At 44.5% G+C, this 14,278-nt stretch overlaps 1 protein-coding gene across 2 annotated transcripts in view; it reads left to right on the forward strand.

The window, feature by feature from the left end:
- ARHGAP8 (Rho GTPase activating protein 8) overlaps positions 1–12,294 on the forward strand; it is a 203,781-nt gene extending 191,487 nt beyond the window's left edge. The window contains exons 12-15 of one of the 2 annotated variants that reach the window (XM_073650054.1): positions 6,734–6,811; positions 7,542–7,670; positions 8,749–8,852; positions 11,257–12,294. In XM_073650054.1, coding sequence (XP_073506155.1) covers positions 6,734–6,811; positions 7,542–7,670; positions 8,749–8,852; positions 11,257–11,454 — 509 coding nt within the window. In that variant the 3' untranslated portion in view covers positions 11,455–12,294. The remainder of the gene's footprint in view (positions 1–6,733; positions 6,812–7,541; positions 7,671–8,748; positions 8,853–11,256) is intronic. The other variant, XM_073650048.1, reaches the window with a different exon arrangement.
- The last annotated feature ends 1,984 nt before the right edge of the window (positions 12,295–14,278 follow it).

The raw sequence follows: 14,278 nt of genomic DNA on the forward strand, positions 1-14,278 counted from the left end.
AACTACACATAGGTGGCGCTAGAGATACACTTTTCTTCCTTCTGGAGGAGAGCTAGTCAGCAAGGCAAAATATAACTCCTCAAGAGCAACATCTATCATTGAACTTATTGGTAGCTCCCCCTAGTGGTTTCTGTAGGTATAATTCATTGTGAAAGAAATCAGTGTAAGCAATTAAGTGCAGACAGCTTTTCCCCGCAGCCCCAGATGAAGATGTTCAGGGATATTAAAAAGTCCTGAAATACAGTAAGGTAAAAAAAATTTGTGGAAGAAAACAACATAATGTGTAAAAAGGTCCTCTCACTTGACGGATGCAATTTTTTTTTTACCTGGTGTTAACGCCGCTGTTCTCCTGAATCCGGCGATGTTTTTCTTTTGTTCCTGCGCCTCTCCATTCCTGAAATATGGCCCATTCTTCCCTGTATATAAGTCTAGTTTTCTTAGCCAAGTGGGTGTGAATGTGACCCTCAAGAAGACACCAAAAAGAATATTTAATGGACACGCCCACTTTGTAAGAAAACTAGATTTACATACAGGAAAGAAGGGGCAATATCTCAGGAACGGAGAGGAGCAGGAAGAAAAGAAAAACATCGCCGGATTCAGGAGAACAGCGCCGTTTACACCAGGTAAAAAAATACATGTTTATGATGAGTGACAGGTCCCCTTTAAGTTACTACATTACAAATAAAGTTCCTGAACTATTGTCCTAGCTGGTGTGAAAGATAATCTCAGTCTCTGAGGGCTACAATGTGCAGGGTGCATTTATTCACTTGAATTGGGCTAAGCTGCAATACCTGACACAGCCATGAACAGGAGTGGCACTGTAGAAGAAAGTAGCCACATGTGTCTATTCTTATCCAACGCCTTTAAGCAATGAATATCTACTGTACATTACGTTCTGGGAGGAAATCCTCGTCTTGCCACTTTCATTATCCCGGTTTGCATTTTAGTTGAGCAATTTGCATTTTTATGCGCTGTTAATTGAATAAACACTTTGTAAATTCCCATTAAAACGTATGCAAATGGCGGCATTAATGGTCGTACCAGTAACGATTTAATGACCCTTCACAACGTGAGCAGTTTTTGTGAAAGAGATGAGAAAAGTTCAGGCCAAGACAAATCTCCTGGTACAAATGCTCTCCATTGTGGCGCTATAAAAAGTATTCACACCCTCCCCTGTGTCTAAATGTGTGACACTCCCCCCATCTGTTAATAAACTGACATTTTCTGTTAATTAGAATGAGAAAATAAAAGCTAATTAAATCAGTTGAATTAACTATTTGCATAACTCTTCACACCCTATGATTATTCACTATGACTCATGCTGTCACCTCCCCCACATGTCTATTTTAGCAAATATTTATATTGCCCAATAAATTTAAATTTGGGAGCACTTTTGCTTTGTGCTGCCCCTCTGTTATTCCTCCTGGACACGTGCAGCCACGTGACTAATCTGCATGCTGGTGGCACTGGTCACTATTAGTGGTTGGCTGCTTGTGTCCATTCCTGGGAGGTTCCTGGGTCGGGCTTATCTCAATACTTCTATATCACTTTGAAAAAAAAATCACTATTGAGGGTTTACAATGCACATTATATTTTCACTGTGACTTCAGTGTATACAATATTTATACACTCTGACATCACTGTGTGCATTATCCCTGTACTGTGACATCACGGTGTGTATTATCCCTGTAATGTGACATCACAGTGTGCATTATCCCTGTACTGCGACATCACTGTGTATATTATCCATGTACTGTGACATCACTGTGTGCATTATTCCTGTACTGTGACATCACTGTGTGCATTATCCCTGTACTGTGACATCACTGTGTGCATTATTCCTGTACTGTGACATCACTGTGTGTATTATCCCTGTTCTCTGACATCACTGTGTGCATTATCCCTGTACTGTGACATCACTGTGTGTATTATCCCTGTACTGTGACATCACTGTGTGCATTATCCCTGTACTGTGACATCACGGTGTGTATTATCCCTGTAATGTGACATCACAGTGTGCATTATCCCTGTACTGCGACATCACTGTGTATATTATTCATGTACTGTGACATCACTGTGTGCATTATTTCTGTACTGTGACATCACTGTGTGCATTATTCCTGTTCTGTGACATCACGGTGTGTATTATCCCTGTTCAGTGACATCACTGAGTGCATTATACCTATACTGTGACATCACTCTGTGCATTATCCATGTACTGTGACATCACTCTGTGCATTATCCCTGTACTGCGACATCACAGTGTGCATTATTCCTGTACTGCGACATCACAGTGTGCATTATTCCTGTACTGTGACATCACTGTGTGCATTATCCCTGTACTGCGATATCACTGTGTGTATTATCCATGTACTGTGACATCACTGTGTGCATTATCCCTGTACTGTGACATCACTGTGTGCATTATCCCTGTACTGTGACATCACTGTGTGCATTATCCCTGTACTGTGACATCACTGTGTGTATTATCCCTGTACTGCGACATCACTGTGTGCATTATCCCTTGTACTGTGACATCACTGTGTGCATTATCCCTTGCACTGTGACATCACTGTGTGCATTATCCCATGTACTGTGACATCACTGTGTACATTATCCCATGTACTGTGACATCACTGTGTGCTTTATCCATGTACTGTGACATCACTGTGTGTATTATCCCTGTACTGTGACATCACTGTGTGTATTATCCATGTACTGTGACATCACTGTGTGCATTATCCCTGTACTGTGACATCACTGTGTGTATTATCCCTGTACTGTGACCAGGGCCGGCTCCAGGTTTTTGTGGGCCCTGGGCGAAATAGTCTCAGTGGGCCCCTTTAACACATACCACGATTCATGATGCACAGATACCGCAGAGAAATATATATATATAGTACAAGGCCGAAGATTTCACTTCTTACATTACATGAGCGATATCTATTGTAAATTCTACAATAACTCCCCCATATAACGCTCCATACAGGATACTGGCCCCCATATAGCGCTCCATGCAGGCTGTTCCCCCCACATAATGCCCCATGCAGGCTGTTCCCCCCACATAATGCCCCATGCAGGCTGTTCCCCCCATATAATGCCCCATGCAGGCTGTTCCCCCCCATATAATGCCCTATGCAGGCTGTCCCCCCTCCCCATATAATGCCCCATGCAGGATGTCACCCCCCTATATAATGGCCCATGTAGGATCTCACCTCTCCCCCCTCCATATAATGCCCCATGCAGGATGTCACCCCCCCATATAATGCCCCATGCAGGATGTCACTTCTCCCCCCATATAATGTCCCATGCAGGATGTCACTTCCACCCCATATAATGCCCCATGCAGGATGTCAACCCCCCATATAATGTCCCATGCAGGATGTCAACCCCCCCATATAATGCCCCATGCAGGATGTCACCCCCCCATATAATGCCCCATGCAGGATGTCACCCCCCATATAATGCCCCATGCAGGATGTCACCCCCCATATAATGCCCCATGCAGGATGTCACCCCCCCATATAATGCCCCATGCAGGATGTCACCCCCCGCTCCCTTATAATGTCCCATGCAGGATGTCACTCCCCCCCCATATAATGCCCCATGCAGGATGTCACCCCCCATATAATGCCCCATGCAGGATGTCACCCCCCATATAATGCCCCATGCAGGATGTCACCACCCATATAATGCCCCATGCAGGATGTCCCCCTCCCATATAATGCCCCATGCAGGATGTCACCCCCCCTTATAATGCCCCATGTAGGATGTCACCTCTCCCCCCTCCATATAATGCCCCACGCAGGATGTCACCTCTCCCCCCCCATATAATGCCCCATGCAGGATGTCACCCCCCCATATAATGCCCCATGCAGGATGTCACCCCCCGCTCCCTTATAATGTCCCATGCAGGATGTCACTCCCCCCCCATATAATGCCCCATGCAGGATGTCAACCCCCATATAATGCCCCATGCAGGATGTCACCCCCCCATATAATGCCCCATGCAGGATGTCACCCCCCCATATAATGCCCCATGCAGGATGTCCCCCTCCCATATAATGCCCCATGCAGGATGTCACCCCCCCTTATAATGCCCCATGTAGGATGTCACCTCTCCCCCCTCCATATAATGCCCCACGCAGGATGTCACCTCTCCCCCCCATATAATGCCCCATGCAGGATGTCACTTCCCCCTCATATAATGTCCCATGCAGGATGTCACCTCTCCCCCCTTATAATGCCCCATGCACGATGTCACCCCCCCATATAATGTCCCATGCAGGATGTCAACCCCCCATATAATGCCCCATGCAAGATGTCAACCCCCGCTCCCATATAGTGCCCCATGCATGATGTCACCCCCCCATATAATGCCCCATGCAGGAAGCCACCCCCCATATAATGCCCCATGCAGGATGTCACACCCGACCCCCGCTCCCTTATAATGCCCCATGCAGGATGTCACTCCCCCCCATATAATGCCCCATGCAGGATGTCACCCCCCATATAATGCCCCATGCAGGATGTCACCCCCCCATATAATGCCCCATGCAGGATGTCACCCCCCATATAATGCCCCATGCAGGATGTAACTTCACCCCTTTTAATGCCCCATGCAGGATGTCACTCCCCTTATAATGCCCCATGCAGGATGTCACTCCCCCCATATAATGCCCCATGCAGGATGTCACTCCCCCCCATATAATGCCCCATGCAGGATGTCACTCCCCCCATATAATGCCCCATGCAGGATGTCACCCCCCCATATAATGCCCCATGCAGGATGTCACCCCCCCATATAATGCTCCATGCAGGATGTCACCCCCCCATATAATGCCCCATGCAGGATGTCACCCCCCATATAATGCCCCATGCAGGATGTCACTTCACCCCTTTTAATACCCCATGCAGGATGTCACTTCCCCTCATATAATTCCGCATGCAGGATGTCACCTCCCCCCCCCCATATAATGCCCCATGCAGGATGTCACTTCCCCCCATATAATGTCCCATGCAGGATGTCACCCCCTCATATAATGCCCCATGCAGGATGTCACCCCCCCCATAATATGCCCCATGCAGGATGTCACCTCTCCCCCCTTATAATGCCCCATGCAGGATGTCACCCCCCCATATAATGCCCCTTGCAAGATATCATCCCCCCCATATAATGTCCCATGCAAGATGTCAACCCCCCATATAATGCCCCATGCAGGATGTCACCCCCCTCCCTTATAATGCCCCATGCAGGATGTCACTCCCCCCCACCCCCATATAATGCCCCATGCAGGATGTCACCCCCCTTATAATGCCCCATGAAGGATGTCACCCCCCCGCTCCCTTATAATGCCCCATGCAGAATGTCACACCCCCCTCCCTTATAATGCTCCATGCAGGATGTCACCCCCTCCATATAATGCCCCATGCAGGATGTCACTCCCCCCCCTTATAATGCCCCATGCAGGATGTCACTCCCCCCATATAATGCCCCATGCAGGATGTCACTCCCCCCCATATAATGCCCCATGCAGGATGTCACTTCACCCCATATAATGCCCCATGCAGGATGTCACTTCACCCCTTTTAATGCCCCATGCAGGATGTCACTCCCCTTATAATGCCCCATGCAGGATGTCACTCCCCCCCCCCATATAATACCACATGCAGGATGTCACCTCCCCCCCCATATAATGCCCCATGCAGGATGTCACTTCCCCCCCATATAATACTGCATGCAGGATGTCACCCTCCCCCCTTATAATGCCCCATGCAGGATGTCACACACCCCCTACATATAATGCCCCATGCCTCCATACATAAAAAAAAAAAAAAATCACTCACCTCACTTCTCACCTGCTTCCGCTGCTCCGGACTCCTCAGTGTCGCCGGCGTCTTCCCGCTCTGCGCTGTGACGGCTCAGGAGAGGGGGCGGTGTAAAGAAGTCACCACGCCCTCTGACCTGTGCATTATCCGTGTGCTGCAATATCACTGTGTGCATTATCCATGTACTGTGACATCACTGTGTGAGACGTCTCAGGTTAGAGGACGCAGAAGGCACTGGAGCTGCTGCGGAGGCACGGGGAGAGGTAAGTATTGTGCCGGGGCCCTGAGCAAGCGGGGTGGGGAAGGGGGACGCTGACACCGGCACCGCGTCGCTCACGGGTCCCATAGCTCGGCTCAGGTCCCCAGCACTTGCTCGGGTCCGCCCCTGACAGTGACATCACTGTGAGCATTATCCCTGTACTGTGATATCATTGTGTGCATTATCACTATACTGGGACATCACTGTGTGCATTATCCCTGTACTGTGACATCACTGTGTATTATCCCTGTACTGTGACATCACTGTGTGCATTATCCTTGTACTGTGACATCACTGTGTGCATTATCCCTGTACTGTGACATCACTGTGCATTATCCCTCTACTGTGACATCACTGTGTGCATTATCCCTCTACTGTGACATCACTGTGTGCATTATCCCTCTAGTGTGACATCACTGTGTGTATTATCCCTGTACTGTGACATCCCTGTGTGCAGTATCCCTGTACTGTGACATCACTGTTTGCAGTATCCCTGTACTGTGACATCACTCTGTGCATTATCCCTGTACTGTGACATCACTCTGTGCATTATCCTTGTACTGTGAAATACGTTACCCCATCTCTTTCCAGGAGCCCCATAATCTTTGTGAATATCCCCACAATGTCCTTTTTCCCACCTTTCAGGGCTGCGGACAGAAGGAATCTTTCGAAGATCGGTTTCCGCTCACATCATCAAAGAAATCCAGAAGCTTTATAATCTGGGTGAGCTCCCACCACACCGTGCGATCAGCGGAGCGCTTCGTCCCGGTGACACCGTGTCTGTCTGCTGCAGCCGCTCATTTAATTAGTTAATCATAAAGCCATTTGTAATCTCTGTGTCATGTTAGCGGGAGATGTATGGAGGCTGCCAGGGAGCAGGGACGCGATCCTGTACAAGACATCCATCAGCACCGCACCGTACGGGCGACACCGGGCGGATCGGGGGGTGATGGACCGTCCTCTGCCCTGACACCGGCCCCCGCTCTCCTGTAATGACACAGCCACCAACATTATTACACGCCACAAGCAATTATATTGCATGTTCCCGCTGCTCCCATTTTAAGAAGTGAAGTCTGTCATACTGCAGAACCTCATAATACACCTCAGCTGCTGCAGAACCTCATAATACACCTGAGCTGCTGCAGAACCTCATAATACACACCTCAGCTGCTGAAGAACCTCAGAATACACACCTCAGCTGCTGCAGAGCCTCATAATATACCTCAGCTGCTGCAGAACCTCATAATACACCTCAGCTGCTGCAGAACCTCATAACACACCTCAGCTGCTGTATAAGTAAAGGTCTAGAGTAGTCAGTGGATTTCCGGACCGTTGGATGGCGGATTCTAGGACTTTCTGGATCTGTGTGTACAGACACATACTGACCTCCCCCTGTAGACACTCCGCGCTTCTGTTGTGTGATCAGCGTCCATATATTGATGTCCATCCACAGGGAAACCGGTGAATTTCGATGAGTATGGAGACGAGCATGTCCCTGCCAGTATCCTGAAGACCTTCCTACGGGAGCTCCCAGAACCGCTGCTGACCTTCACCGCTTACCGGACTATCCTCGAAATCACCAGTACGTGAGTCATGGTAATCCCAGTACATGGAGGTGCCACCACTCACCACCCGCAGCGTCCAACAAGCTGCTCCTCCCTCTCCCCTCTCATAGCATAAAGTCTAATAGAAGGAAAAGCTGCAGCTGCATCTCCCTCCTATCCCACCTTCCATTTGTTTTTTACACATTTCAGCATCATTCTCCATATTGAAGTCCTCTATTATTTGGTGTCTCCTCTTGTTTCCCCCTACTCTTCAACAGCTATAAACATATTGCTCACTGACTCCAACAGCACAACTGCAGCTGCATCCCCCTACTATCCCCTCTTCCATTTTTATACTTTTTACACTGTGCTCAAAGATTGTCTGCAGTGGTGACATCCAGTTGACAAGTCATATCGCTGCTGAAGCCAATCACTGAGCTCAGCAGCTCGTGCTATCTACAGCTACAGAGCTGCTGAACCCAGTGATTGGCTGTAATAGTGACATCAAGTTGACAGTTCACATCACCTCTGCAGCCAATCACGAAGCTCAGCAGCTTAGGCTATCTACATTGGCAGAGCTGCTGAGCTCAGTGGTTGACTGCAGTGATGACATCACGTCAACAGTTCACATCACTGCTGCAGCCAATCACTGAGCTCAGTGGCTCATGCTATCGACATTTGCAGAGCCGCCGAGTTCAGTGATTGGAAGCAGTGGTGACTTTATGTTGACAGTTCACATCATTGCTGCAACCAATCGCTGAGCTCAGCTGCTTATCAGATCTACATTGACAGAGCTGCTTATCTCAGTGATTGCCTGCAGCGGTGAATGTCATGTTAACAGTTCACATCACCACTGAAGCTAATCACTGAGCTCAGTGACTTGTGCTATCTACACCGCAGAGCTGCTGAGCTCAGTGATTGGCTGCAGCGGTGATGAAAACTATCGATGTGATGTTACCACTGCAGCCAAAGCACTGAGACAGAAGCAATGGTGGAGAACTATCTGATTATGTGATTTTGCGCAAGTTTTATCATTTGTCGATCACTTTTTTTTCTAAAAGTGGAAAACCCCTATTAATTTCTTCTCGTTTAACATGCAGACGATTTTTCTTCTAGGCGTGGAGAGCATCCTGCGGGTCAACAGATGCAAACAGATCGTTCACCATCTCCCAGAGCACAACTACGCCGTCCTCAAATATCTCATGTGCTTCCTAAATATGGTGAGCCCCTCGCAGCTTCTGGACAGTGGGAACCGATTTATATCAGTCTATGGGCCGTGGAGACAGAAAACCGACACCAGGTCCTCCTACTCTGGGTGCAAATCCTGTAACTATGGTGGGGGGGTCATATTATTATTTTTTTATATATGGCACCCCCCCTTCTGGTTCTAATAAAGTTGATTACAAAATGTCCCACTGCTAAGACTCAAGAAAACAGCTGTGACAAGCTTTCAATTTCCCAACAGCACTTCCGCAGGATAAATGGGGAATTACATGGTTGGCAATAAAATATGTTTCTAAAGTCTATGATAGAATAACTCCCTTAAAGGGGGTTTCAAGAGTAGAAGCACAATAAAACCTGAAAATAATATGCCTCTAATGTCTATGATAGGACAATTCCCTTTAAAGGGGGTAACTATAGTGTGTGGGCGGGGTCATATTATTATTTTTTAATATAATGCACCCCCTCTTCTGGTTCTAATAAAGTTGATTACAAAATGTCCCACTGCTAAGACTCAAGAAAACAGCGGTGACAAGCTTTCAATTTCCCAACAGCACTTCCACAGGAGAAATCGGGTATTACATGGGTCACAATAAAATCTAAAAACATATGTTTTTAAAGTCTATGATAGGACAGCTCCGTTATAGGAGGTTTCCAGAGTAGGAACACAATAAAACCTAAAAAAAAATACGCCTCTAAAGTCTATGATAGGACTACTCCCTTAAAGGGGGTTTCCAGAGCTGAACCTTATTTTCATACACCTTTTTAGGGAAATAATATAGGAGGAGTCTTCTGTTCAAGATCCTCATTTTTTCAGGTGGGTCCAGGTAGAGAGCATTAACAAAGAGCATCTCTCTCTCTGGGGGACTCATCCTGCCCATTGATTTGAATGGACATGGTGTAATACTTCATTTCGCCAGTGGTGGCACTGTAGGGAACTGAGACACTTGCTGATGATCACTGGTGATCAACCACTTTTTAGTAACAATTCTAAGAAATAGAGGCAGTAAAATGAAGTACCGCCACTCATTAATGCCGACCTCTGTCTTTAGGGAAGCTCAGGCGTCACATGACGGACTATCACTCCTATCAGCTGCGCGGACCTTTCGCAGCGAGTGTCATTTTCTCAGCCGTTAATACTTCACCTCTGTGCACTTGTTAAGAGGCCGGTACTTGAGGCGGTAATGAGGTGTGAGGAGTTACTACATAACCTTCCCAGTAATTAACCAGCAGAGCGTTGCATTATGGACGGAGCGCGCAGCACATTAATCCTCGCGATCGGCGCCGCTCGCCATCCAGATCGCAGGAACGTAACTCTACAAATGTTTGTTGTGATGTGCGCATAAATCTGATTACTCAATTAGAAAAATGATATTAGCAATTCCCCATGTGACACATTAAAGTCATTAGATTTATAATCACGCGGGCGGAACTGCATTATTATAGCGGAATCTATTACGCGCACGGAAAATAAATATACCGTATATCCCACCAATTATCCTGCAATTCCCCTCTCGCTAAAAATAACAGCTAGTTGTGGAATCTAAATATCAGGGAAAATTTACATTTTTTATACATAGGAAAAAGTAGTAGCGTCTACCGCTCTTTGGGGACCCTCAACCTCGTGATCGATTGGGGGGGTCCCCCATATTCATGCATTTAATGGGTACTACATATTACAGTGGTCTTCCCTCTTTGGTAATTATAGCATTTGACACAATAATCAGTATATAAATTCCTATTTTTATGGAAAATTCTTATTTGCTTTATCAGCTCCTGCTTGGCATTGAGTGCTCTTTCTTCGTTTTTTGGATTAGGCAGCATTTTACCTATTTAATAGATTTTTCATAATGTAATATTTCCAGTCTAAATTTTTGTCCATTTAATGATAGATTAGGTGCTTCCAGCTTTACTCATTACTATCTCTTCAAAGGAAAGCATTACCGTTTTACTGTAAAGAATCCTTTCCTATATAAATGATAGAACTGCCCTTAATTAACTTGTAATAACCTAATGCTCTTTGTAATTTCCTTATATACATCTTATTTTCATCTGTAACATTAAAAAGATCAACTATACAGCACCTTCCATTTTTTTTTTATTTCCCCTCCCCCCATCCATTGAATCCTTTCTACTTCCCCATTATACCTTTTACACTATGACATGTAAAATATATCCATGTTAAAACAAGCCTTACTTATTTGAATCATTATTTATCCTTTGTTCATAAATTCGAAAATTGCCTTTGCTTTATCAACAGCCTCTTGGCACTGAGTGCTGCCGATTTGATAATTTTTTGCAGCATTTTCCTATTTAAAAGAATAATAATAATTGTGGTTTATATTTTCTTATCTAGATTATATTCGACAAATTTGTATTGACCTTAATCTCTTTTATTGGCAGGTTTCTACAGAAAGTATTTCCAACAAGATGACCGCTTCCAATCTGGCCTGTGTATTTGGGGTGAATTTAGTGTGGCCACAAGTGGGCGCTCCATCCATAAATGCTCTGGTTCCCGTCAATATGTTTACAGAACTGATGATCAAATATTATTCAAAAATCTTCGACGCCAGAACGGTCCCTGGAGAGACTTTACCCTAAACCTTGCTTTTAAGAAACTTAAAGAGTAACTATTTATTTTTTATTATTATTATTATTTTTTTAGAATTTTGTCCAGCATGGAAAGTTTTATAAAACTTTGCAAATCGCTTTATTAGGGGACTTTTCTTCATTCCTATATATTAAAAAAGAAAAATCCATGGTCTATTTGCATGACTTCAGCAGTACTGAACATTTACATTAAAGATGATGGCAGTGAAAGCGTCAGCTCTGCAGAGGAGGAGACAAGTGCTGACACTTTCATTGCCAGCATCTGTACTCTAAATTAGAACTTTCTGATATCAATGCAGCTAAAGGTCGAGAAATCTTGGGAAAAGCAGAGATTTATAAGCCACTTGTATGCATTTTTTTTTTAGATGAATGAAAAAAATTCCTAATAATTTGCAAACTTTTATAACTTTCCATAATGGACAAAATTAATAAAAAATAAAGTTTGGTTACTCTTTAACAGAATTTTTCAAGCTAGATTTCACCTAAAAATGTTACAAAATCTTGCACTCGAAAAGGTCACTGGATTAATGTTTATTTTTGATATTCTGTTACAGATTCTTTTATGTAGATATTTTATTTAAAGGCAAAGTACAGTAAAAAAAATGTATATAGTCATTTTTACTGAATATCCAATGAGACTTGCATATCTTTTTCCACAGGAGGCGGCTTACAATAAGTCTGAAATATACTTTTAATATATATTTTTTAGAAACTATGAGATTTCTGAAACTGAAGTCATTTATGGTTCAGTTGACTTGCACAGAAAAAAAATAATTCTGTAATCTGTGATCGATTGTAACAGTGACATCTGCAGGCTAAAGTCAGTACTGCAACGCAATTAAAAAAATTTGAATTAAAGTCAATCTATTTAGTTTTATATTTAATTAAAGAAAACTTTTTATAAAAGTTTTTTTTTTTTTTTTTTTTTTAGAGTCGAACACACACCTAAGATAATCAGGAATCAATCGGCGGATCAATATCTTCCCCCTTCTCTTCTTATTTCATGGTTGTCTGATATGTTCTAACTTTCTTAGAAGCTTTGAACCCGAGTCATTATTGCATTTCCTCCGGGTTTTTTTGTCTTTTTTTTTTTTTTAATTAAATTTGTGCCTTATTTTTTATATTTTTATATATATATATATATGTTTTTCACCAGGATTTTTTTGTGTATGTATGTATATATAAAAGGGGGAAAAAAGGGGAAATGCAATAATGACTCAGGTATTTATATTCAGTAAGTAATTTTTATTTGAATATAATAAATATATATATATATAATATATATATGTATTATATATATATATATATATAAATATATATATATATATATATATATATATATATATATATATATATGTGTGTGTATTATATTCAAATAAAAATTACTTACTAAATATAAATACCCGAAACATTATTGCATTTCCCCTTTTTTTCCTATTTTTGGTGTTTTTCACTAGGTTTTCTTTTCATTGATTTTCATTTGAGCCTTTTTTAAAGTTTATATGTTAGACTTTTAAAAAAGTCTAATATATGGACTTCAAAAAAAGCTCAAATGAAAATCAGTTAAAAAAACAAACAAAAAAACACAAAAAATAGACGGAAAAAAAGGGGAAATGCAATAATGACTCGGGTATTTATCTACACGAAGTAATTTTTATATATTTTATTATTTGATTCTATTTATTCCTAGTTTTTAAATACTAGATGGTCTCCCGATTCTAACGCATTGGGTATTCTAGAATATGTATGCGGCCGACCGGGCGCAATCAGCAGAGCGATGTTTAAATGTGGCGCCAAGCTCGCTGATTGGTCGCGGCCACTATTTAAATGTGGCGCCCAAATCGGTGATTGGTCGCGGTTACCAGTCACGAATAATCAGCAGAGCGGTGTTTAAATTTGGCGCCAAGCTCGCTGATTTTTCGCGGCCACTATTTAAATGTGGCGCCCAAATCGGTGATTGGTCGCGGACAGCGGCCGCGACCCATCAGCACAGCGGTGTTTAAATTTTGCGCCAAGATCACTGATTGGTCGGGTGCGGAGACCGCGACCAATCAGCGAATCGTATTGGTGAGGACCGGGGAGCGGAATCGTATTGGTGAGGACCGGGGAGCGCTGCTGCCTGTGCGGCTACTTCCGCTGCGAGAAGCCGGGACATGAGCGACTGCTCGCAGCAGATATATCCCGACCCGCAGCGCCGCTCCCCGGTCTTCCCTTCCGCATGGATGTCAGCGCCGCTGCCTGTACGGCTACTTCCGCTGCGAGCAGCTGGGAGATGAGCGGCCGCTCGCAGCAGAAGTATCCCGACCCGCAGCGCCGCCACACCGTCCTCTCTTGACACCCTAGCCTCTGATCTCCCGACAGTAGCCGCATGGTGTTACTAAGGTCCGGCCAATTGTGTTCAAAATCGCTGATTGGTTCTCGGGGAAGCTGCCCGCAACCAATCACCGATTTGGGCGCCACATTTAAATATCGGCCGCGACCAATCACCGATCTTGGCGCCACATTTAAACACCGCTGTGCTGATTGGTCGCGGACGCTGCCCGCGACCAATCACCGATTTGGGCGCCACATTTAAATATCGGCCGCGACCAATCACCGATCTTGGCGCCACATTTAAATATCGGCCGTGACCAATCACCGATTTGAGCGCCACATTTAAATAGCGGGCGCGACCAATCACCGATCTTGCAGAGACATTTAAACACTGCTGTGCTGATTGATCGCCGATGCTGCCCGCAACCAATCACCGATTTGGGCGCCACATTTAAATAGAGTCCGCAACCAATCAGCACAGCGGTGTTTAACTGTGTCTGCA

The sequence above is a fragment of the Phyllobates terribilis genome, unplaced genomic scaffold, assembly GCF_046119375.1.
Source record: "Phyllobates terribilis strain yellow unplaced genomic scaffold, ASM4611937v1 Scaffold_10__3_contigs__length_209671492, whole genome shotgun sequence".
NCBI lineage: Eukaryota > Metazoa > Chordata > Amphibia > Anura > Dendrobatidae > Phyllobates > Phyllobates terribilis.